The 27,288-nt window shown below is 41.0% G+C and overlaps 1 protein-coding gene across 1 annotated transcript in view; it reads left to right on the forward strand.

Annotated features, from left to right (window-relative positions):
* Positions 1–13,334, forward strand: part of ERICH6B (glutamate rich 6B) — a 172,885-nt gene extending 159,551 nt beyond the window's left edge. The window contains exons 11-12 of the mRNA XM_044287614.1: positions 9,443–9,671; positions 12,947–13,334. Coding sequence (XP_044143549.1) covers positions 9,443–9,671; positions 12,947–13,237 — 520 coding nt within the window. The 3' untranslated portion in view covers positions 13,238–13,334. The remainder of the gene's footprint in view (positions 1–9,442; positions 9,672–12,946) is intronic.
* The last annotated feature ends 13,954 nt before the right edge of the window (positions 13,335–27,288 follow it).

The following is a 27,288-nucleotide window of genomic DNA, read 5'->3' on the forward strand; positions in this document are numbered from 1 at the left end:
AGTGATGAGTTCATGGTGGCAAACTGTGCTTAAATGTTTTAGTATTAAAATGAAGTGTAATGGAATGTATATTTGTAAACCAGATGGATATTTATATATTTTTAAACATATAAAGTGCATCATGTGAATCGGAAGGAAGTAGGCGGATACGATGCCGTAAGCAGGACGTTGAAAAGCACTTACACCAGACACAGATGGTGACACGCCCCTGATGAAGCGATGCGAAACCCTGGTCGGGCTATGGGTTTTTATTAAATTTTATGTAAATGAAGCAAGTCTTAAATCTTGTAAGTACAATAAAAAACCTGTTTTAATATCATAAACACGGAGAGCACTTTGCGTATATCTTTTTATAGGACCTCTTGCTGAAGTGAAGAAAGGTATTGGACACCCCCATCACTCGGCATTGAGGAAAGGCTATGACATTTGGATCTGAAGTACCCCGAGGGCTAAAGAAAAACCGCACAATCTCACAGACGTATATGAGGAAGGATTTCGGTGAGATTGCACATCACATGCAATGACTGACTAACCATAAGTAGAGACTGCGCGGAACGACAATTTTTTTTCTGTGGTTTTACAAGTGGAGTTTCGGGATTACTCTTTATAGTTTCCGCTGCATTTCACATATACTGTATTGGCTATCCAACCTCTTTATTTACATTTTGTTATGAGTTCTTGTCCCAGCAATGCACAGTACAAAAACATGCTACTGTCCTTTAAAGGGGACGGGTTTTCGGAGACTTTTATACTGATGACTAAGGATGAGCGAAACGACTTCGGATGAAACATCCGAAGTCGATTCGCATAATGCTTCATTTGAATACTGTATGGAGAGAGCCCCTTCCGTACAGTATTAGAATGTATTGGCTCCTATAAGCCGAAGTTATTATTTCGCGAAGTCTTGCGAGACTTTGCATAATAATTTCATGAATTAATTTCTACTGTAAAAAAACATTTCCCGAACTCTGGTTTAGTTACAAGCACAGCGCCATAAATCTAAAGTGGCTGTGATTGGTATCGCAGCTCCGTTCTATTCGCTTCAGTGGGGCTGAGCTGCACCTAGACCATGTGACCAATGAAAGTGATGGCTTGGGAAAAACTCAGATAGCGAGCGGCGGTGTATTCTCATATAGCCGATCAGCAGAGGTCCCGAGTGTCAGACCCCAACCCATCAGAAACTGATGACCTATCCAGAGTATAGGTCATTAGTTAAAAAAAATCTCTGAAAACCCCTTTAAGAAACAGCAGCAGACATACTGAAAGTCTACCGACATACAAAGCCAGTGTCAATCTTATCTGCTGTTCTATGTGAATAGTATGATAAAAGCAAAGTCATTCTGGAATGGTTATTAAAGGACTTTAAATAACAACAACATACATTCTCCGGGAATTAAGAAAATTGAAATACATAAACATTACTTTATTAGAAATATATTCCCAAATAGCTTTCATTAGTTATAATGGCTCGATTTGTCTAGTGAGTAATGATTAGGAAAACAAAATGGCCACTGTCCTATTAGCACACACAAAACCTGTCCTAATCACACAGAACTGAGCTAAAGAGCTGCCTCATCCTCCCCTCTGCTCTACTTGTCAGGGATTATGATCCTGAATACAGTTTAATATGATATTTAGCTGAATCTTTGTGGGAATTTGGTTCATGAGGAGACATGAAGTACAGAGAGTATGGACAGGACAGATCGTGGTAATGTGGGGCTATGGTAATGGAGATTGCATGCAAGTGCTGCTGCTCATTGGCCACATCTGCTCATGAACTCCATTCCTACAGAGATTTAGCTAAAGATCTTATCATCTGTATTCAGGATCATAATCCCCGACAAGCAGAGCAGAGAGGAGGATGAGGCAGCTCTTTAGCTCAGTGTTGTGAAGTAACTTGTCCTGCTGTCTGATTAGGATAGGTTTTGTGTGTACTAATAGGACAGCGGCCATTTTGTTTCTACTAATGATTTCTCCCTAGACAAAAAGAGGCATTATAACTAATGTAAGGTATTTGGGAATATATTTATAATGAAGTAATATTTAAGTATTTTCATTTTCTTAATTCCCGGGGAACCCCTTTAAGTTCTTAATGGATTGCTGGGACTGTTACTGTCAAAATTCAGCATTTACTCTACTTCCACTGCTGGCCATCAGAAAGTGCTGTTGTAGCTTTTATATATTAATGGGGATACAGTTCTTTGATGAGCAATGCAATCAGTATGGATACATTTGGAATCTCTAGCGCACTTCAATGTAGCTATATGAGTTTGGGAATAATTAACAAATGTGTCTACCAAGTGACTGTATGACATAACAATACAGTCCTTGACTTCTGATGTCTAGCAGAATTGTTCTACAGACCTCTAGAGTGTGAAGCATGGCTTAAAATCACTATTCTTAGCCATAGTGTAGGTTCCCAAGTGATGGAACCCCATCCTTTGATGTTAATGTGTCCTACAGTGTATGGGCACAAGGGTTCTTCAGCTAGGCAAACCCCTTTGACATTGTACATTTGACTGCTACAATATAAAAAAAAATTAAGAACATTTTTTTTTTTTTAGAAGTGACTCTCTATTGAAAATGTTAAAGGGGTTTTCCAGGCTCCTGATATTAATGACCTATCTTCAGCATAACACCCTGACCTCCCCTTCATCAGCTGTTTCCTGCAGCCTCAAATGTGGGAACTAGCGCTTTGAATAGAACGGGAAGCGCAGCCCCATTTTAAATGTAGTGGCCATGCCGGGTTACTGCAGCTCAGCTCCCATTCACTTCAATCAGTGATCAACTGATCAGTGGTGGTGCGGAGTATCGTTCCCTCACCGATGAAATATTAATGACCTATCCTGAGGATAGGTTACCAATATCAGAAACCTGAAAAAACCCTTTCAAATGTCACTTATTTAGTTACCTATGTAAAATAAAAAAATAAAAATACTTTGTTACTAAGCTTTGCATATTGTTTCTTCATGTGTGTCAACATCTGAACACATTTACAAGTATCTTAAAAGACAAAGTTTATAAAGTTTGGGTGTTATGTTGTTCTTTTTATTTCATTGTGAACTTACAATTCCCCAGAAACTACTTTTACTTTCAAAGAGTCTACATTATCTTTTTATGGCTATAATGGCTATAACGTTTTGATCATTTGTAAATGACAAATGGATCATACATTTGTAAATTTGTGCAACTAAGGCTTTAAAAGCAGATTTTAAATAAGGAGTTTTCACGAAGGGAACAGTGATCCTGTTGTATTGTAGAATTATCAGAAATGCGCACACTTAGAAATCAATATCCATAGCATCCTTTACTTACGGATTCATTTAAGATAAGAGGCCAGGGTCTGCAGTAAGGTTGACCTTCACTAATGAGTTGAAAATCACTTGTCACTGTTCAGTCATCTCACATCCTTTTGCAAGCCAAGCCTCTTGGTTATGAGAAGTCCATTTCATGCAGCCTGGCTTTACATATTCAGATGCCAAATTTTTCCTTTTTACATACTGCTCCAGTGCTTTTACGTTTAGATAGATTTTTTGTTTTTTTCTTGTATTAAAGCTAGAGGTAAAGTGTTAAAATCTGAGTATAATCTGTATTAGTGTCCACTGACACACATGAAATGGCTGGAAAGGCCTGTTCAGCCAGTTATTGGCTATGGTGAGACTTCTGGGGAATTTCTAGCCACTTTCTGTGTGTTGAGTTGGGAGTAAGAATTGGAGAGCAGTGGGGACTGGACCAGCTTTGTACCAGCAGTGTTTGGTGACTAATGAGGTAATACCTATTTTCCATTTTTAACCTTTCCTGGCCCTTTTTTCTAAAAAATAAATAAATAAAAGTATTCCCTCAGAAATCAGATTTAATGGAATGTGACATTTGAAGAGCCCCGTTGAGACATTTCAGTGATCTACAGTAGTGTTAAAAAAAATAGCCAATAAACCACCTCTTTTCTTTTAGAAGAGATATTTCTACATAACAAATAATTAACTTTTTTGTGTGGTAGAGTAATAGAAAAAAAAAAAAGACCTAACACTTAGGACATGCATGACGCTGATTCTGAGTAATTGAATCATAATGGAAAGGGGCTTGCTCAAAATAATAGCAATGAGGAGATAATTGGTGAAGTTACTCATTCGGTGGAATAACAGGTGTCAATTTTGGCCCATATTTAAGGTAGGAGGGTGGCAAATGTTTCATATGTTGGCTATAGTGCATTTCCATCGGAAATACTGGGGAACATGGCTTGTTCCAGACATTGTTCTGATTCAAAACATAATTTGATTAGAAAGTTGATTGGAGAGGGAAATAGATATAGAGAAGTGCAGCAAATTATAGGATGCTCAGCTAAAATGATCTCAAATGCCTCGAAGTGGCAACCAAAACCTGAAAGATGCAGAACGAAGCAGAGAACTACTGTTCAAATGGATCAAAGAATAGTCAAAATTGCAAACGCTCAGTCAATGATCACCTCCAGAAAGATCAAAAAAGATGTGAAGTTACCAGGTGAGTACTGCTACAATCAGAAGACGCTTCAGTGAAGCCAAATTACTAGGAAGAACTCCCCGCAATGTCCTGCTGTTGAAAAAAAGGATATGTTCTGAATAGGTGAAAATATGCCAAGGAACACATTGAGTGGCCCAAAGAGAAATGGCGCAAACCCCAAAAATACAGGTGTAACGGGGAGCCGGTGACGCGCTCGTTCCCTGCAGCGCCACCGGCATCCCATCCCTGAGGAGGAGAGAGGATGCGACCGGCATCCTCGTCTCCATAGTAACAAGGGGCCAGGGAGGCCCCGGCCACGCACGCCTCCTCAGCATTGCCGGCATCCTTCATCCCCTAGACAACGAGCAGGGGGGGATTGAGCGCCAATGGCAATGAGTTGGCCCTCAGGTGTTTAGATCTGCTGGACATGGGTCAGGTGAAGCTGGCCATGTCACATGAACCATCAATTAGACCTATTTGAACAGGTAACCTGCTGGCCACAGGTTGCCTGTGATTGGTCTTTTTACCTCACTAGCGTTCTCTGCATGTGCGTTCTCTGACTTCGGCTTGTATTACCCCTTTGTGCCTGTGTTACCTCCTGACTCTTGACTTCAGCTTCTAGTTGTTACTGCCATGGTTCTTTCCCAGCCTGGGAAACTTTGCGCTTCTGTTTGTTCTGTCTTTGTCTTTTGTTTTCTTCTCTCGTTATTTCCTTCCTTTAGGCCCCTGCACGTACATAAGCTAGGGACTGCCGCCCAGTTGTACCCCGTCGGTTAGGACGGACTGTGCAAGTAGGTATGGACAGCGGAGTTTAGGGCTGCACTTATCCCTACCTTTTCTTGACAGCAGGACTGTGGACGTAGTCTTATCGTCCTGGGCTGGATTACCTGTTGAGATGTGCCGGAAGTTGGTCGACTTCCATGCAAGACAGATGTCAATTAATTCTCAGAAACAATGGTTATGCCACTAAATATTAGTTCAGTCATTAAAAGTAAAGTGAAGTAATTAAAAGTAAACATTTCTTTAGTTTCTAAATAACATTTTTGAGTTTTTAAAGAAAAATGCTGGGACTGCAATTTTTTTATTTATATTCCCTTTTCTTTACTTTCTGTAACTGATTAACACAGACTGGAAAAAATGTTGTTATTGGTTTCATTTAGAATTGAATGTGAAGTATTTCCAGTGCATGTGCATTTATGGAAATACATTTTTTTATAATGATTTAGTGATTTTTTATTTTAATTTTTTGCTTTTTTTAAATGCATTTACTTCTTGAACATTACTGTAGCAGCTCAATTTGTATTCCCCTATATAAATAGCTGTGATATTAGGGCATATGCTATTTACATTTGCTATATTGAAGTTAATGTTTAGGCAGAGGAAGAACAAAAAAGTCAAATAACTAAAAAATATTTAAAAAATTTTTTTTTTTAAACGACGGACAGCAATCACCGTTTCTAAAGAAAATTTGATTTACTTTGCATGTTTCGTCATATTTTGGCATAACATGCCTTCTGTATATTAGATCACTAGATCATAAAACCCCTTCAAATAAATTTAGCGTATTTATGGTGAAAAATAAAATAGACTTGATGAAACAAATGGCAAAATCTGTTTTGTTTTTTCAATAAACATTTTTAAGTTTCATACATAAATTGTATATAAATGTAATAAAGATTGATACTGTATATAGATCTGCTGAATCCTTATCAGGTTAAAGACTATCTGTCACGGGGAACAACCTCATGTTATGAGGAAGCACAAAGTGTTTTCATTAGAAGGCAGCTGTTCCCACCTCTAACCTAGGTGCCAAATGCAGACATGTTTCTGTTGTGAATTCGAGATTCCCTTGTAAAGTTTCAAGTCTATAGCCTCACATCAGTATAATCACATTAACAGTATAATTTCCTTTATCGACAACAGCAAGCAGAGCTATGGGGAATTTCAGATGCCCTACAGACCCATCAACATCTATAGACTGTTTTATGATAGTCTACTGCCTGAATGCCATTCACAGACTATAGACTGCCATAAAACGTACCATTACTCTGTACTAATGTTACATTGGATCACATTGTGTATGACTCATACAACCTTTATTTTTTATGACTTGATAGAAAATAGTCCATAACTGCACAGATTGAAGGCCTGTTTACCTCACCAGATCATTAACGGTGTACAATGGTTCCCATGTGTTGAATTCTGAAAGTTTTTATTGCTAATTGAAGCAGTTTCACAATTTTGGAAATTACAAACAATCAAGTTGCAGAATTAGAGGAAATGTTCCCTGTTTATCTTGATGCTCCACACCCTATCAAGTGGCTTTCACTATCTTTTTCGTTTTACCAAATGAATTCCCAATATGCCTCTTCTTATGATCCCTCATCATATTGTTGTAGGTGAGCACTGCTTATCTTATTGGAAAGGTATAGATATCAGTAAACACACCAAGGCTTGTAAAACAATTAGGACCTATCAGTAAAAATTTAAATTAGAGGAGGGTTGTCAATGTGACATGCTTTGCTCAGATGTATCCATTGGATGAGCAATTTCAAAGTAATTGAATCTTTCAAGTGAAGCCAATTACATTGCTAAATTGGTTGCCTATACCTATTTCGATAGAGTCCACCAGAATGGTGATTCCATTCTCTGAGTTCTATTTTAATAGTTTTTCTAATAGAAATCACTATGTCAATGCTGACAAGAACAGGCCCCGCAAAATATATTTATCTCAGCTTGACCCTGAGTAGATAAGGAAGTCCCCTTTGCATTGCTAATAGCATGGAAGCAATCTCTTATTCTTCCATTTAATAGAAGCCTTCTGTCACTGTTTGGTTGTGGCATACTAATGATACTTGTGTGTGCTCCTTATTAACCCATTACTGCTACAAATGAGGGGGATTTATCATCACATATCGTGGTGTAGATGCCTGGACTTGGTTTTTCAATGAGTGCAAAACAATCATTAATTGCCAAGGACCAAGACTTAAAAGCTTTAAGGCAAAGCAATATTTTTCATATATGCATTTTGTCTGTGAGTTCATGTTAAGGATATTGAACATTGTCCTTTCTCTAAGATGAGCAATTGCAGAATTGTACACATGTAGATGCATTTAGGATCCTAATAGCTTGCTGTTGTCACGCACTTATCTGTCTGCACTCCAGTGGCGAGTGCCGGCATCACATGGTCGCTGAGGACGGGCTATTTAAATAGGCAACTGCTGGCCACATTGCCTGTGATTGGTTTTCTAAGCCTCACTAGCTAGTTGTGTGTTTGCTTCTCTGGATCACTGGCTTTTGCCTGTTTCTTTGACATTGCCTCTGATTACTTTTTAAGCCTCTGATGTGACCTCCTGGTTTTTTACTCTGTTTGTTTTGACCTTGCCTTTGCCTGCTGACTTTGTCTTTGACGGGTTTCTCCTGGTTTCACTTTGCTGTGTATTTTTATCAGATTTTGGATTCTGATTCGGTCCTGGGTTTACCTGTCTGGTTTTCACCTTTGTCTTACTACTCTTTTCCCATTTTGTTTTAGGCCCCTGCACTTAGCTAAGGCTACTTTCACACTAGCGTTCGGGTTTCTGTTCGTGAGCTCCGTTTGAAGGAGCTCACGAGCGGACCCGAACGCAGCCGTCCAGCCCTGATGCAGTCTGAATGGAGGCGGATCCGCTCAGACTGCATCAGTCTGGCGGCGTTCAGCCTCTGCTCCGCTCGCCTCCGCACGGACAGGCGGACAGCTGAACGCTGCTTGCAGCGTTCGGGTGTCCGCCTGGCCGTTCGGAGGCGTGCGGATCCGTGCGGATCCGTCCAGACTTTCAATGTAAGTCAATGGGGACGGATCCGTTTGAAGATGCCACAATGTGGCTCAATCTTCAAGCGGATCCGTCCCCCATTGACTTTACATTGAAAGTCTGGACGGATCCGTCCCAGGCTATTTTCACACTTAGCTTTTTTTTGCTAATATAATGCAGACGGATCCGTTCTGAACGGAGCCTCCGTCTGCATTATTATGAGCGGATCCGTTCAGAACGGATCCGCCCGAACGCTAGTGTGAAAGTAGCCTCAGAAGTGACTGTTGTCCAGTTGTGAGCCGTCACTTAAGTTGGATCGTGCAAGTAGATAGGGACAATGGTGCGGGTGGAGTACAGGGCTGCACTGTTTCAGTTAAACAGAATGTCCACCTTAAGTAAACCGTCAATATATTAGGCATAAATAGCATCTATCTAAACCATTTCCTTTGACAAGCAACAGTGATCCTGCAATAAAGCAGGTAAACCACACAGAGATGTCTGCTCCATGGACAGAATAAAGACTGCCATAAATGGAAGCTTGTATTCTTTGAACACACTGACATGACAATGGAGTTGTCTAGTATAGAAATTCATTTTTCATGTACCATACTTCTTGAGGTCATCGATGGGGTTCAGCTGTACAGGAACACCATCTAATAGTCTGCAAAAGCAGCTACAGAGATGGTTTCAGTGGACACAATATAATGCTTAATTTTCCCTGTGGTAGTACTGTAGGGAAATTGAACACTTGTTTATAGGTTGCTCTGCAGACTATGGCCACTTTTACAAGATCAGTATTTGGTCAGTATTTCTAATCAGTACTTGGAAGCTAAGACAGGGTCTTAATCTTAAAAATAAAAACCATATAGGAAAGACTTGTGACTCTTCTGTGTGTTGGATCCACTACTGGTTTTGACTTACAAATACAGATGACAAATATTGACCATGTGAAAGTGGCCTATATTTGATCATTGAGTGACCCAGAAAATGGCTACCCGTGAGGGAACCTTCTAACAAAAAGGTATTGTCCAAAGAGGATGACCCATTTAAATTCCTTTGAGCCCTGCAAGCTGATTTCTGGAATACACATATTTATACATCTCATAGATTGACTTTGAAAAAAAAAAAAAAAAAGTTTTGTATGTAATTTTTATTCATATTTGAACTTTCTGCTAAAGGACTGTATTAGATCCATGTGGTGGCTCTTACTTTGACGAGAATGGGGCCCAGAAGAAACACTGGACTTGGTGGAATTTCAGCCAGCACGTACATGCGCCTCCTTTCCAACCAATCACCTTTATGCTTAATTCCAACATGGAAGTTAAAATGTTAAAACAGGATCAAGTCTATCTGTCATTCACAAAAAACAAAGAGAAGATTATCTTTAACGTTGGGTCTAAACTTCTGGTAAGTCATTTCTCCTTTTCTTCAGTGTGGACTAAGCCAACTAAAATATCTATTATTAGTAGTATTAATATTAGTACAGGGTGGGCCATGAAAAAGTAGCCCGTCTCCAATATCTCCAAATCAAACTGCCTAATAGTAAATCTGTCTTAGTTGCCCATAGCATAGTTGCCCCAATCACAGCTCAGCATCAAGCTCCTACACGGCTCTGAAAAATTGAAAGCTGAGCTCTGATTGGTTGACATGGACAACTAAGACAGATTTACTATTAGGCAGTTTGATTTGGAGATATTGGAAGCAGGGTACTTTTTCATGGGCCACCCTGTAATATAGACATATTACTACTAATAATAATAATAGTATTTGCAGCAATTCATACTGGCTCAATATTATACATAGAAACATAGAATGTGTCGGCAGATAAGAACCATTTGGCCCATCTAGTCTACCCAATGGAAAAACTTGCATTTTATATTATATTTGGTATTATTATAATTTTACCATAGTATCAGTGGCTCCCACGTTTCAGACCTTGGAGTAGGTGCGCCCCCGTCGCTCAAATGGATACGTTTTATAGTAAAAGAGTAGTGGAGGGCACTCAAATTTTTAGAGAAGTATGGACTGGATAGCAATTATAATTATTATAACAGTTTATTAAATAAAGGAAAGAAAAATGTAGGAAAAATGTAGTCAGAATAAAATAAGTAGCATGTAAAATCATAAAAAAAAAAACACATCAGGAACAACACTTAAATCCCTTAGGAGATTCGATAAAAAGTAATAGAATATAAGTTAGGTGATCACCTGTAGATAATTGGCTTGTTTAAAATTGGCTGGATAAAAATCTCTCTATTTCCCCATAGAAACAAAGCTGGGAGTTAATGGCAACAACTCAAGTGCCTATATGGATAGTGAGTTGCAGCTAAGTAAAAATGTGGCTGTATAAAAAATATGACAGCCAATTAGCTAATCATATTATTCCATTGTTTACCAGCTGTGTAATAATAACAATAGTACAATAACTTATATGATGGTATCAATAAAGCTGCTAGATAGTCCAGACTTTGATCTCCTTTGTGGAGTTAGGATTCTATGTAAGAGTTTGTATCTGGTCAGAGAGGTCTATTATACCTAGTGAGTCTTTTTCTTATAACCAGAGACATTATTGTCCAGAGTCATAAGTTATGCCCCTTATAGTCTAATGGTCAATGGTAACATTAGTGATTGTACGTTACCGCTCCCAGTAGGATCCGGTGTTTTCCCGTGCTGACTTGTGAGGCTCAGTTGTGCTTCCCGCCCGTATCGGCGTCCCTTGTGGCATCCCACGTGGTGCGCCTCGGCTGCTGGTATGTTCTCCCCTTGTTCTGTGAGAAGGAACTTCTTTCTTCCCTGGATCCTGAGAAGCAATGTCCAGAGGTCTGAACTTACATCTTGAATATACCCCTTTGAGCTGCACAGCACAGAGGAAGTTGGCCAGAAAAGCAGAGGAGAAGTGGACGCTAGTGGTGGCCTCAGCACAGACAGAAAAAGAAAAAGCTTGACCACAAGCCTCACAGAACAAGCGGAGAACATACAAGCAGCCGAGGCGCACCACGTGGGACGCTGATACGGGCGGGAACCACAACTGAGCTTCACTCTGCAGAACAAGTCAGCACGGGACAAAACCGGATCCTACTGGGAGCGGTAACGTACAATACCTAATGTTACCATTGACCATTACACTATAAGGGGCATAACTTATGACTCTGGACAATAATGTCTCTGATTATAAGAAAAAGACTCACTAGGTATAATAGACCTCTCTAACCAGATACAAACTCTTACATGGAATCCTAACTCCACAAAGGAGATCAAAGTCTGTACTATCTGGCAGTTTTATTGATACCATCATATAAGTTTTGATACTGTGTCATTGTTATTGTACTATTGTTATTATTACACAGCTAGGAAACAATGGAATAATATGATTAGCTAATTGGCTGTCATACATTTTTTATACAGCCACATTTTTACTTAGCTGCAACTCACTATCCATATAGGCACTTGAGTTGTTGCCATTAACTCCCAGCTTTGTTTCTATGGGGAAATAGACAGATTTTTAACAAGCCAATTATCTACAGGTGATCACCTAACTTATATACTATTACTTTTTATTGAATCTCCTAAGGGATTTAAGTGTTGTTCCTGATGTGATTTTATATGATTTTACATGCTACTTATTTTATTCTGACTACATTTTTCCTTCCTTTATTTAATAAACTGTTATAGTAATTATAATTGCGATCCAGTCCATACTTCTCCAATAATTTGAGTGCCCTTCACTACCCTTTTACTATAAAAATTATTATAATTTTAAAGTGTTTAACTTATTCTCACGAGAAAACCATACCTGCATACCGTACCTGATGTTTTAGTAATACATCAAATAGCTCCAGAAAAAAAATCTAAGGCAATGACCCACATGGTAATACAGAGCTGTAGACACTCCATATTTAAAGAGACAGAGATGATGAAGAATGCAGTGTTAGTGTCTGAGACCTCCGCCAGAAAACTCCAAATGTGCCATCTTCCATCATCACTTCAGTTAGTAGATCTAAGGCTATCCCATGTGTTCACCAGAACCTGTTGTGAGGCCTGTTACATCTACAGAGTATGGCAGGAATAAATAGATGCAAGCTCACAGGTGGCAAACCTATCAGATGCCAAGTAGTAGCACCAGAGGTGTAGAAGCCAGAGTCCAAGCCAAATCTTTAGTCAAGGAGCTTATCCAGAGACAAGCCAAAGTCAGTTCACCAGGAGAGACAATTGCAGCCAGATCAGTAGACAAAGGGTTAATCTAGAGACAACCAAAGTTAGTACACAGGAAGTCCAACAGATGCAGCATAGTTCTGAGCAGACAGAACTAACAGAAGCCAAGAACAAAATCACAGGCAAAGATAAACAGCAAATGCCAATATTACCCCCCCCCCCCTCCCCCAGTTCTGAGATTGGACACTGAGCCAGAAACCTCCAAGACCACAAATAAGTTGATGAGACAGGGCTTGGCTGGTTTGCATAACAACCCTCCTAAAACAGCCATGCACTAAATCATGGCTAGGTTGGTTCCTGATACCATGTGCCTCTGAGGTAAATATAGTACCTCTGTAATATAGCATGTGGTGCTACTTGCCACGAAACCTCAATAAACAGATACAGTACATGCTCGTAGCAGGTTATAGGCAATTAGAAAGAAACCCAACCCTGTACTAAAATGCCTCATCTTTTTTCTTTCTTTGTAGTTGAAAGATCCTGAAATGGCTTCCAAAGAGAAGTGGAGCACTGGTGAGACTGAGCTCTATTGTTCTTCTAAAAAACTTAAAATCTTCCGCCTTTTAAACAAAATCCACAAACTAGTGAGAATCTCACCTACTTCTCAAGACAGAGAGGACATTATACTAGACTACATTCACCAGCTGCAGAAGTCATTAAATGTGATTATTACACTCACCTCCAAACAGGAGAATATTTCCAATGTTCACAAAGCAAAGGAAATGCAAGGAAGTGTGAATGCGGTGAAGAACAAGAAGTAGTCTTGTCTGCTCCCAGGCAGCACCTTGCCATCTAAAACTGAGTTACTTAATGGTGAGGCGAAAAAGGCGTCAGCACTCAGCAGTAACACGCCAAAAGTATAACATTAGGACTGGTGCGCGAAAAGACAAATAAAATATGTGTGTGCCTGCAGAGGATTTATCAGACATTGCTATATCTCCTGATTATCATAATAAATGTATCCTGTACCTCATCAAATGTCTTCAAAAGTCATGCCACAAAGGTCAAATTCATTTTTGTCAGGGATCTCCTTGGAAATGGCAAGGAGGAACCTTCAAGCTGGGGGAGATGTGTAAGGGCTATATTAGACCAGGCGATCAGTTAGTCTAGTGTTCCCCAACTCCAGTCTTCAGGGCCCACTCGCCAGTCATGATTTCAGAATGTCCCACAGAATGAATACCCGTGATAAGTCCTGATGCACTGACACGAATTATATCACCTGCTCAATACTAAGGAAATCTTGAAAACATGATCGGCAGGTGGGTCCTGAGGACTGGAGTTGGGGAACACTGAGGTAGACATTTGTTGGGAAGGAAGCGTTCCTTCCTGGCAATCGCCTGCTTGTCAGTGGAGGAGACCACTGCAATCACATGCAGTGATCTCCTCCATTGTATGGGGAGGAACAATCGCTAATGTCATCGCTCATCCCAATACTGAATCGTTAACTGTCGGCCTGGGCAGTAATGCCTGTGGTAAATGTTGGTACAAGTGGTATTTACATATTCTGAAACTGATAACATATCAAGTATTCATCGGGCTCCGATGCAATGTTGACCAATCTTAGCAGAAAGTGAGTTCAGGAAATGGACAGTCTGTGGGGTGTTTTGGTCTTTAAGCTATCCCTTAAGTCTATTCCAACATTCACAGACCTTTATTCCCTCTACATTATACATGGCCCATTGATCGTAAATGAAAAAAAGCGTGTTCCTGATCACTGTTACATGTAAGTGTAGAGCTAATCACCCAACAAACAAGCAAACACATCACCTGATCACATCTTTCATACGGCACCCAAAATCGTCATTTGTCAGCAGCACAACACTCTGTTTCAACAAGCGATGTGCGGCCGACAGATTTTTAAACTGGTTCGGGAACAAATGATCGTAGTAACAATTCCTCGGTCCCCATTATGTGTGCATCGGGCCGTTTAAAAATTGATATGGTACTAGTTAGGGGCTGACACTGTCCTGTGCCTGCTACTTTGTAGTGATGCCCATGGCCAATAATGATCGATTATCTGCCCCATGCACTCTAAACTGTCTGCCTACTGTGCGTGTATAGAAGAGGTTACTGCAAAGTAGAAGTGATCCTGGATGGTTCAATTCTAAAAATTTAAATACACATGTATAAGGAGTGCAAATATCACTGGAAACACCCATGCTCGAGGCCTAAAATCACTCCAGTCATTGGGGGAGATTTATTAAAACTGGTGTAAAGGAAAAATGGCTTAGCTGCCCATAGCAACCAATTAAATTCCACATTTCATTTTTCAACGCTCCTCTGGAAAATGTAAGTTCAAATCTGATTGGCTGCTACAGGTAACTAAGCCCGTCTTTCTTTATACCAGTTTTCATAAATCTCCCCAATAATGAGCACATTTACACCATCATTTTGTTGTTACCCATAGCCTTTCATTTACAGTACCCTGATCTGTTCATAAGATTTTTGCTGTATAATCATAGGAGCAGATAGGTGCTAGAATTCTGGTGCGGGTGTCTTGTACCACATTTATTAAGGGTCCTAACCAATTTTTCGGACAAGTATGGGTGGCATAAAGAGGTCGTACGTGCTCAGGGGCCTTTTGTCCAGATACCCCTGTGTTGCCGAACCTGCGGAGGGAATCATATTTACCTACTTTGCATTACTGGGTTCCGGCTGCTCTGGTCCCCTGCTGCCACTGACGGGATGTGGCCCTGTGCATCAACATCTGGTTTGACAAGGGACACAATGACTGGCGGCAGCAGTGATGTACAAACCGGATTCCAAAAAAGTTGGGACACTATACAAATCGTGAATAAATGCTGAATGCAATGATGTGGAGGTGCCAACTTCTAATATTTTATTCAGAATAGAACATAAATCACGGAACAAAAGTTTAAACTGAGAAAATTTACAATTTTAAGGGAAAAATATGTTGAATCAGAATTTCATGATGTCAACAAATCCCCAAAAAGTTGGGACAAGGCCATTTTCACCACTGTGTGGCATCTCCCCTTCTTCTTACAACACTCAACAGACGTCTGGGGACAGAGGAGACCAGTTTCTCAAGTTTAGAAATAGGAATGCTCTCCCATTCTTGTCTAATACAGGCCTCTTACTGTTCAGTCGTCTTGGGCCTTCTTTGTTGCACCTTCCTCTTTATGATGCGCCAAATGTTCTCTATAGGTGAAAGATCTGGACTGCAGACTGGCCATTTCAGTACCCGGATCCTTCTCCTACGCAGCCATGATGTTGTGATTGATGCAGAATGTGGTCTGGCATTATCTTGTTGAAAAATGCAGGGTCTTCCCTGAAAGAGATGAGGTCTGGATGGGAGCATATGTTGTTCTAGAACCTGAATATATTTTTCTGCATTGATGGTGCCTTTCCAGACATGCAAGCTGCCCATGCCACACACACTCATGCAACCCCATACCATCAGAGATGCAGGCTTCTGAACTGAGCGTTGATAACAACTTGGGTTGTCCTTGTCCTCTTTGGTCCGGATGACATGGCGTCCCAGATTTCCAAAAAGAACTTCGAATCGTGACTCGTCTGCCCACAGAACAGTCTTCTATTTTGCCACACTCCATTTTAAATGATCCCTGGCCCAGTGAAAACGCCTGAGCTTGGGTCTCGCTTAGAAATGGCTTCTTCTTCTTTGCACTGTAGAGTTTCAGCTGGCAACGGCGGATGGCACGGTGGATTGTGTTCACTGACAATAGTTTCTGGAAGTATTCCTGAGCCCATTCTGTGATTTCCTTTACAGTAGCATTCCTGTTTGTGGTGCAGTGTCGTTTAAGGGCCCGGAGATCACGGGCATCCAGTATGGTTTTACGGCCTTGACCCTTACGCACAGAGATTGTTCCAGATTCTCAGAATCTTCGGATGATGTTATGCACAGTTGATGATGATAGATGCAAAGTCTTTGCAATTTTTCGCTGGGTAACACCTTTCTGATATTGCTCCACTATCTTTCTGCGCAACATTGTGGGAATTGGTGATCCTCTACCCATCTTGGCTTCTGAGAGACACTGCCACTCTGAGAAGCTCTTTTTATACCCAATCATGTTGCCAATTGACCTAATTAGTGTTAGTTGGTCTTCCAGCTCTTCGTTATGCTCAAATTTACTTTTTCCAGCCTCTTATTGCTACTTGTCCCAACTTTTGGGGGATTTATTGACACCGTGAAAATTTGAATCAACGTATTTTTCCTTTAAAATGATACATTTACTCGGATTAAACGTTTGATCTGTCATCTACGTTCTATTACAAATAAAATATTGACATTTGCCATCTCCACATCATTGCATTCAGTTTTTATTCACAATTTGTTTAGTGTCCCAACTTTTTGGGAATCCGGTTTGTATCTCCCACACGTCAGGTCACAAAGGATTACATGGAGGACCGATGTGCGTCAATGGCAGCAGGGGATCCAAGGAGCCATAACCTAGTGGTAAGGAGCAGGTAAGTATGGTTCTCTCTGCAGGTCCGACAAAGTGTGTGTGGGGGGGGTCAGGCCCAAAGGCCCCTGAGCTTAGACAATCCCTTTAAGATTTTTAGTGCAAAATTCTGGTACAATGTAATGTGACTAAGAGGTGCTATGAGGTTAGACTAGACTGTAACAGTGATAAATCTAGCGTATTTGTAGACTGTCAAGTCTAAATTTGTACTGTCTTCCCTTAGACAATGTTAGTAAATCTGCCCCATAGAACAAAATTCAGTACTAAACTACTAATAGTTCATGGCACGTCTTGTCAAGAAACTCCCTGTAATCCCCTTCACACTTTATGAGTGCGAGGTTTTAATAAGCTTGTCTGTGCTCATTACTAAACTACTTAATATAAATGTAAATGTAGCTCTCAGACATCTGGACAGCAAAAGCTAAATGCAATTATACTAGAGAAATACAGGCGCTATGCAAGGTAAGGCCCCGCACAGCTGGTGATATGGCAAGTAGTGGGAGACTTTAAAGGTACGTAAATGTCTGAATTATTTATTGAAGTACTGATAACACACGCGTAATTAAAAATGGCAACAACTGTACAAAAAAAACCTTTTTTTTATATTAATCCCTCAGCTTCAAGGGATTGTACAGGACAATGAAACGTCTACGAAAATAAATAAGACGCATTAAGAAAAATAATTATAACAAATATTACTACAGGATATGCACAACAACATCAATACAGCTAAAATATGCGTAGTGTAAAGAAAGTGGCCCAAAAACTTCCGAACGTGTGACTTGTAAGTCTTGTACACATCTTCAAGTAGAGGATGCGACTTACATACTAGACTTTCGTATTTCATATTCGACTGAACAGTATGATGCCGAGTAGGGATGAGTAAACCCGAACCTCACTGGGTTCGGTTAGTGAAGGAATTTTGTTATAACAGAATATAATAGAATTCGATGACGGAATTCAAAATGGAAGCCATTAAGAGGCATTCCATTTTGATCCGTCATAATAGAAGTCTATGGCCAAGCTTAACGGATCCGTCTGGTTTCCATTATGCAGGACTTTGTTTTCCGTTCTGCATAGCAGAAACCAGACGGATCCGTTATGCTAGGCCATTTACTTCTGTTAGGATGGCTCAAAACGGAATGCCTCTTAAAGGCTTCCATTTTGCAATCCGTCATCGAATTCCGTTATAACAGAATCCATAACGTAATTCCTTCACTACCTGAACCCAGTGAGGTTTGGGTTCGCTAATCCCTAATGCTGAGAATTCCACGGAAATAGCAGAGAGGTGAAACTCGCGTCAGGCAAAAGATGGAATGATGGGCCATGCATGGACTTGAAAGACTTTATATGTGATTTTTGTAGCGTGTATACAGTACTTGTAACTACAGTATAATAAAAGTCTTTTCATACGATTAATGGTGTCCACCCATCTGCACTATTCATGCAGTTTATTCATGGTGTCCATACACATTAGATGAACGTCAGCTCAACCAGCCAACTATGTAATGGCAGATGCTGGAGGAAAGCAGGATCCGGTGTGTTCGATCGCAGTCGTGATCCTTTGTGCTCTCTGAGGGAAGTGCTATCTTATTCCTCTCTTCCTATTAAAAACAAATGGACATTCACCGTACTGAATATGTGTTAATACTGGGAGAGCAGGAGAAATGGCGTTTAACTGAATAACATTATCTAGAGTAAATGGGTACCTTAAAGGGGCACTCCAGTATTTCTTTATTGATGGCCTATCTCAAGGATAGGCCACGAATATCTGGTAAATCGGCATCTGGTACCACAGCCTTTTATCTGTTCCAGAGTAGTTCCAGCTCTGGCACTGCACTGGTTACTACAGGCTGCAGCACTACTCCAATTCACTTGGATGCTATAGTAACTAGCTCCGTCCAATACACAGTGGACACAGCAGTGTCGTTCCCGTCCGGCGTGGCTACAGAAGAGCTGATCGTTGGGTCACTTTAGTTTCAAACTGATTGACTTGCAAGCTAATGGGATTTACCGGGACTTTTGATAGTCTATCCTCTGGACACGTCATCAATATCAGATCTGTGGTGAATGGGAGCTGAGCTACAGTAATCCGGCACAGCCACTACATTGTGTACAACTGGCTCCATAAACTCTGTTAGTTCCAGTGGATGTGGCTCCTGCTAGTAGCTGATCAGTGAGTGTTAGGGGTCAGCCACACACCAATCTGATACTGATGACCTATGTTAAGAATAGATCATCAATATCAAAGTCTTAGAAACACCCTTGAAAAGGGTTGTCTCGCTTTAGCAAAAGGCATTTATCATGTAAAGAAAGTTAATACAAGGCACTTACTAATGTATTGTGATTGTTCATAGTGCCTCCTTTGTTGGCTGGATTCATTTTTCCATCACATTATACACTGCTCGTTTCCATGGTTACAACCACCCTGTAATCCATCAGCGGTGGCCGTGCTTGCACACTGTAGGAAAAAACACCGGCCTATTTGGTGGCCAAAACCATGGGAATGCACATAGGCCAGTGCTTTTTCCTATAGTGTGCAAGCACGACCACCACTGATGGATTGCAGGGTGGTCGTAATCATGGAAACAAGCAGTGTATTATGTGAATGAAAAATGAATCCAGCCAAAGAAAGCAATATGTATAATAACAATACATTAGTAAGTGCATTGTATTAACTTTCTCTACATGATGAATGCCATTTGCTGAAGTGAGACAACCCCTTTAAGAAGACCTGTCGCCATTCCTGAGATGCCAATTTTAGTGTAGATCTCCCTATAAAATAACAATTCTAGAGTCGCTTTTCTTACAACTATGCATTCCTTCTGGAAATGGATGAAAGGGTTTCTGCAGTGGCTTAATATTGATTACCTGTCCTCGGGATAGCCTGTGCCACTCCTGATGATCATCTGTTTCTTCTTCAAAATGACCCGTGCATCGTCTCCTTTGAAGTGGCGGTACAATGTAATTACAACTACTTGTCCCATTCACTTGAAGAAGTCATAAATATTAAAGGGGTTTTCCCATAAAAAATATTCAATGTTTTTCAAACCAGCACCTGGATCTGAATACTTTTATAATTGCATGTAATTAAAAAATTGAGTATACCCACTTAGTAAATTAATAAAATCAATCTGTATGGCAGCACCTGCCATTTAATCTTTCCTTTATTTCTTTTTTTTTTTTTTGTGCAGCAACACATTTTATTTATTTTAAATGTATTTTTATTAAATTTAAAAGAACAGTAAAACATAAGAAGTACGCATATCAGTCACAGTGAATTACAGCAGTATTCTTTCACCCAATCCAATTCAGCACAATTTGGAATAGTCATATTCCAATAATAATATAGTATTGCATATATCCTGAATAGAAAACATATGCATAAAAAAGGGGGACAAAAAGGGGAAAAGGAGAATGGCTTCTATTCCTTATTTCTGTGTCCACTTTGCTGAGGCAGTTGCACAAGCTCAGTTTCATCCTTCAACTGCCACCATCTCTACCTACTGTTGGAAGCTGTGATAGTTATGAGGTGTAGCAGAGAGGACACTCCCCCTTAGAACACACACCTTGAGTGACCAGCTTGACCTAAAACAACAGAGCAATCTGAGCGATGAATGGTTGGATCTCTGGATCTACAGTCAGGTCCATAAATATTGGGACATCGACAATTCTAACATTTTTGGTTCTATACACCACCACAATGGATTTGAAATGAAAAAAACAGATGTGCTTAAACTGCAGACTGGCAGCTTTAATTTGAGGGTATTTGCATCCAAATCAGGTGAACGGTGTAGGAATTATAACAGTTTGCATATGTGCCTCCCACTTGTTGTGGGGTCAAAAGTAATGGGACAATTGGCTTCTCAGCTGTTCCATGGCCAGGTGTGTGTTATTCCCTCATTATCCCAATTACAATGAGCAGATAAAAGGTCCAGAGTTAATTTTAAGTGTGCTATTTGCATTTGGAATCTGTTGCTGTCAACTCTCAAGATGTGATCCAAAGAGCTGTCACTATCAGTGAAGCAAGCCATCATTAGGCTGAAAAAAAACAAAACAAACCCATCAGAGAGATAGCAAAAACATTAGGCGTGGCCAAAACAACTGTTTGGAACATTCTTGAAAAGAAGGAACGCACCGGTGAGCTCAGCAACACCAAAAGACCCGGAAGACCACGGAAAACAACTATGGTGGATGACCGAAGAATTCTTTCCCTGGTGAAGAAAACACCCTTCACAACAGTTGGCCAGATCAAGAACACTCTCCAGGAGGTAGGTGTATGTGTGTCAAAGTCAACAATCAAGAGAAGACTTCACCAGAGTGAATACAGAGGGTTCACCACAAGATGTAAACCATTGGTGAGCCTCAAAAACAGGAAGGCCAGATTAGAGTATGGAGAAGGAAAGGAACTGCTCATGATCCTAAGCATACCACCTCATCAGTGAAGCATGGTGGTGGTAGTGTCATGGCGTGGGCATGTATCTCTGCCAATGGAACTGGTTCTCTTGTATTTATTGATGATGTGACTGCTGACAAAAGCAGCAGGATGAATTCTGAAGTGTTTCGGGCAATATTATCTGCTTATATTCAGCCAAATGCTTCAGAACTCATTGGACGGCGCTTCACAGTGCAGATGGACAATGACCCAAAGCATACTGCAAAAGCAACCAAAGAGTTTTTTAAGGGAAAGAAGTGGCATGTTATACAATGGCCAAGTCAACCACCTGACCTGAATCCGATTGAGCATGCATTTCACTTGCTGAAGACAAAACTGAAGGGAAAATGCCCCAAGAACAAGCAGGAACTGAAGACAGTTGAGGCCTGGCAGAGCATCACCAGGGATGAAACCCAGCGTCTGGTGATGTCTATGCGTTCCAGACTTCAGGCTGTAATTGACTGCAAAGGATTTGCAACCAAGTATTAAAATGTGAAAGTTTCATTTATGATTATTATTCTGTCCCATTACTTTTGGTCCCTTAACAAGTGGGAGGCACATATGCAAATTGTTGTAATTCCTACACCGTTCACCTGATTTGGATGTAAATACCCTCAAATTAAAGCCGACAGTCTGCAGTTAAAGCACATCTTGTTCGTTTCATTTCAAATCCATTGTGTTGGTGTATAGAGCCTAAAATGTTAGAATTGTGTTGAAGTCCCAATATTTATGGACCTGACTGTATACGAGGTACCGGGATGGTTCTAGCTTTGTTAGAAAGAGACCATCATGTACTAGATGACATCTGATTTAAAAAAAATTACATTAAAAGGGGTTTTCTGCAACTTTAATACTGATGACCTATACTTTGGATAGGTCATCGGAATCTGACCAGTGGGGGTTCAACATCCTGAACGCCCTTCGATCAGCTGTTTGAGAAGGCAGCAGTGCTCGCAGTAGCGCTGCAGCTTTCTGTCAGCTGTTCCTAGGCCAGGGACGATACGTTCTGGTTACCAGGACCTTGGGAGAGCGAATAGACTGGCAATTTTTCCTATAGTGTGCAAGCACGACCACTGCTGCTGGATTACAGGGTGGGCGTAACTGTGGTTAATGTGATGGAAAAATAAATCAAGCCAGCAAAGAAAGCAATATGGACAATAACAATGCATTAGAAAGTCACTTGTATTAACTTTTTCTACATGATAAATGTCTTTTGCTGAAGTTAGACAACCCCTTTAACGTTTCGGAAAACCCTTTTAATCATGGCATAACCCCTTGAAGCCACTGCATGACCCACTTATAGATTGACAAATGGATGTCACCACTTCCCTAGATAAAAAGGGGGTGTCCCTACAGTCTGGCACTGGAAGCACTATTTGGACTGTATTGTAGTCTGCAGGGACACACCCGCACCTGGTAACACTAAGCTGACAATTTATTCATATATTTCGAGGAGAAATAACATAGGAATAGCTCAAAGCAGAGTTCTAAGAAAAGATGCTCTAGAACTGTTATATTGTGTGGAACACAATTGTTTAGTAAAACAGACATGTCAAGATGGTGGCAGGTCCTCTTTAAAAGGAAACGTCTATTCTCCACAATGAGGTCTTGAGCAGAGTAAAATGACAGCCTTTGGGAATCTGGTAATCCACAGTGATGACAATGGCCTTTAAGGATCCAGCATGTACACCTTTGCTACAGACTTAAAGGTTTGGATAATCAAGCTCACCAAGTTACACACATAACCATCACCACCTAAACTTTATTCTAGGGTTGAACTATTGAAAAAGGGAAAAAATTGATCATTACCACTGTATTTGCAGGACACTAACATGGCTGCAATCCTTTTAGTCTTATCACACCTTTTTTATGCTGGTTACAGATTTACAAACTACCCAGACCAGTTAAATGTATTATTGCTCAGACAAACTTCCAGGGCTGCTGAGCGGCGATGGAAGAAATCCCATTCTAAAGATCATTTCACCGCATACAAGCAATCCCTCCTCATATTCAAATCCTCACTCGCTGCTGCAAAACAGTCCAACTTCTCATATCTTCCCTGTCACACAGCCCTAAACAACTTTTTAGCACTTTTAACTCCCTTCTCCATCCCCCAGCACCCCCACCCTCTCCTCTCTTCTCAGCTGAGGACTTTGCCAAATATTTCAAACAAAAGATAGTCCACATCAGAGAAAGCTTTACTACACAGTCCCCACAGACCCTCTACACAACTGCTCGGTCCTCTTCTCCCAAAACCCGCTTCTCTACCATTACAGAAGAAGAAAAACTCTCCACTCTACTCTCCAAATCTCATCTGACCACCTGTGCACTTGACCCAATCCCATCCCACCTCATCCCTAACCTCACCGCAGTGTTTATCCCAGCCCTAACTCATCTCTTCAACCTATCACTAAACTCTGGTGTCTTCCCCTCTGCTTTTAAACATGCTACCATTACACCCATCCTCAAAAAGCCTTCACTTGACCCATCTTCCTTGTCCAGTTATCGCCCCATATCACTTCTTCCGTATGCCTCAAAGCTACTTGAACAACATGTCCATTCAGAACTGTCCTCCCACCTCTCCTCCTGCTCCCTCTTTGACCGCCTACAATCTGGCTTCCAACCCCACCACTCGACGGAGACTGTCCTTACCAAAGTCACTAATGACCTACTAACAGCCAAAACCAAGAAACAATACTCTGTCCTCCTTCTCCTTGACCTGTCCTCTGCCTTCGACACTGTTGACCACTCCCTTCTGATGCAAACTCTCTCATCTCTTGGCATCACTGACCTGGCCCTCTCCTGGATCACATCATACCTCACAGACCAGACGTTTAGCGTCTCCCACTCCCACACCACCTCCTCGTCTCATTTCCTCTCTGTTGGTGTCCCGCAAGGCTCTGTCCTAGGACCCCTGCTCTTCTCTATCTACACTTTTGGCCTGGGACAGCTCATAGAGTCCCATGGCTTTCAGTATCACTCCTACGCTGACAACACACAAATCTACCTCTCTGGTCCAGACATCACCGCCTTACTATCAAGAATCCCACAATGTCTATCTTCTATATCATCCTTCTTCGCCTCTCGCTTTCTTAAACTTAACATGGATAAGACAGAATTCATAATCTTTCCCCCATCTTGTTCAACCCCCCCCCCAGACATGTCCATCATGATCAATGGCTGCACATTCTCCCCAGTCAACAAAGCCCTCTGCCTTGGAGTGACCTTGGATTCTGCCCTTTCCTTCCGACCACACATCCAAGCCCTTTCCACCACCTGCCGCCTCCAACTCAAAAACATCTCCCGCATCCGCGCTTTCCTTAACTTTGAATCTGCGAAAATATTTGTACATGCCCTCATTATCTCCCGCCTAGACTACTGCAACATTCTACTCTGTGGCCTTCCATCCAGCACTCTCGCACCCCTCCAATCTATCCTCAACTCTGCTGCCCGACTAATCCACCTCTCACCCTATTATTCCTCTGCCTCTCCCCTTTGCCAATCCCTTCATTGGCTCCCCATTGCCCAACGAATTCACTTCAAAGTACTTACAAATACATACAAGGCCGTCCATAACCTGTCCCCTCCCTACATCTCTGAGCTACTTTCCCGATACACCCCCACACGCACTCTCCGATCCTCACAAGACCTCCTTCTCTCCTCTCCTCTTATTGCCTCTTCCCACAATCGACTCCAGGATTTCTTCTGTGCATCCCCCATACTCTGGAACTCGCTACCCCCAACATATCAGACTCTCACCTACAGTGGAATCCTTCAAAAGAAACCTGAAAACCCACCTCTTCAGACAAGCCTACAACCAGTGACCCTGCTGCCTCTATACCACCATGACCAACTTAACCCACACCTACTGTGTCCTTCTCCCATACCATGTAGATTGTAAGCCCTCACGTGCAGGGCCCTCTCTCCTTCTGTACCAGTTTGTAACTCATTTTGTTTATGATTAGTGGAATTGTCTGTATTATGTATGTGCACCCCTTATCATATGTACAGCGCTATGGAATGAATGGAACTTTAATAATAAATAATAATAATAGCTAATGTATTCAGAGTGCATTGTTAGGATGTTAATGAAAATCGAAAATAAATTACCCATATACAGTACAGACCAAAAGTTTGGACACCTTCTCATTCAAAGAGTTTTCTTTATTTTCATGACTATGAAAATTGTAGATTCACACTGAAGGCATCAAAACTATGAATTAACACATGTGGAATTATATACATAACAAACAAGTGTGAAACAACTGAAAATATGTAATATTCTAGGTTCTTCAAAGTAGCCACCTTTTGCTTTAATTACTGCTTTGCACACTCTTGGCATTCTCTTGATGAGCTTCAAGAGGTAGTCACCCGAAATGGTTTTCACTTCACAGGTGTGCCCTGTCAGGTTTGGGATTTCTTGCCTTATAAATGGGGTTGGGACCATCAGTTGCATTGAGGAGAAGTCAGGTGGATACACAGCTGATAGTCCTATGGAATAGACTGTTAGAGGTTGTATTATGGCAAGAAAAAAAGCAACTAACAGTCTATTCCATAGGACTATCAGCTGTGTATCCACCTGACTTCTCCTCAACGCAACTAATGGTCCCAACCCCATTTATAAGGCAAGAAATCCCAAACCTGACAGCGCACACCTGTGAAGTGAAAACCATTTCGGGTGACTACCTCTTGAAGCTCATCAAGAGAATACCAAGAGTGTGCAAAGCAGTAATCAAAGCAAAAGGTGGCTACTTTGAAGAACCTAGAATATTACATATTTTCAGTTGTTTCACACTTGTTTGTTATGTATATAATTCCACATTAGCATTCAGACTATAAGGCCCCTTTCACACAAGCGAGTTTTCGGGTGCAATGCGTGATGTGAACGCATAGCACCCGCACTTAATCCTGCCCCATGCATCAGTTCTGCGTTACGTGAAAAACGCATGTTCTATATTCTGCATTTTTCACGCAGCCCTGGCCCCATATTAGTGAATGGGACTTCAGTGGAAAACGCATTGCATCCGGAAGCAAGTGCAGATGCAATGCGCTTTTCACTGATGGTTGCTAGATGTTGTTTGTAGACCTTCAGTTTTATATGACGCGTTGCACCCGAGTGGAAAAAACTGAACGCAATTGCAGACTGAACTTGCTTGCAAAATGGTTGCGAGTTTCACTGAACGCACCCTGAATGCACCTGGACCTAATCCGTCACGCTCGTGCCAAGACGTACTGCCACTTTTTTTTTTTTTTTCACAAAAGCGAGGGAAAAGTGTCTTTTTTAAAAAACAAAAAAATGAAACATAGTAACATAGTTTATAAGACCGAAAAAAGACATTTGGCCATCCAGTTCAGCCTGTTATCTTGCAAGTTGATCCAGAGAAAGCCAAAACAAACCCTGTGAGGTAGAAGCCAATCAGGCAATCAGAGAACTCCCTGGATCAACGACCCCTCTCTAGTAGCTATAGCCTGTAATATTATTACACTCCAGAAATACATCCAGGCCCCTCTTGAATTCCTTTATTGTACTCACCATCACCACCTCCTCAGGCAGAGAGTTCCATAGTCTCATTGCTCTTACCGTAAAGAATCCTCTTCTATGTTTGTGTACAAACCTTCTTACCTCCAGATGCAGAGGATGTCCCCTCGTCACAGTCCTGGGGATAAATAGATGATGGGATAGATTTCTGTACTGACCCCTGATATATTTATACATAGTAATTAGATCTCCCCTCAGTCGTCTTTTTTCTAAAGTGAATAACCCTAATTTTGATCATCTTTTAGACTGTAGTCCACCCAATTACAGTTCCTTTGGAGTGCAGAGGACGCTCCTAAAGACCTTCTTTGACTCAGTGGTGGCATCAGCCATATTCTATAGTGTGGTTTGTTGGAGGAGCAGCTTATCTGTGGCTGAGAGACAGAGATTAGATAAGCG

The sequence above is a fragment of the Bufo gargarizans genome, chromosome 3 (genome assembly GCF_014858855.1).
Source record: "Bufo gargarizans isolate SCDJY-AF-19 chromosome 3, ASM1485885v1, whole genome shotgun sequence".
Lineage (NCBI taxonomy): Eukaryota > Metazoa > Chordata > Amphibia > Anura > Bufonidae > Bufo > Bufo gargarizans.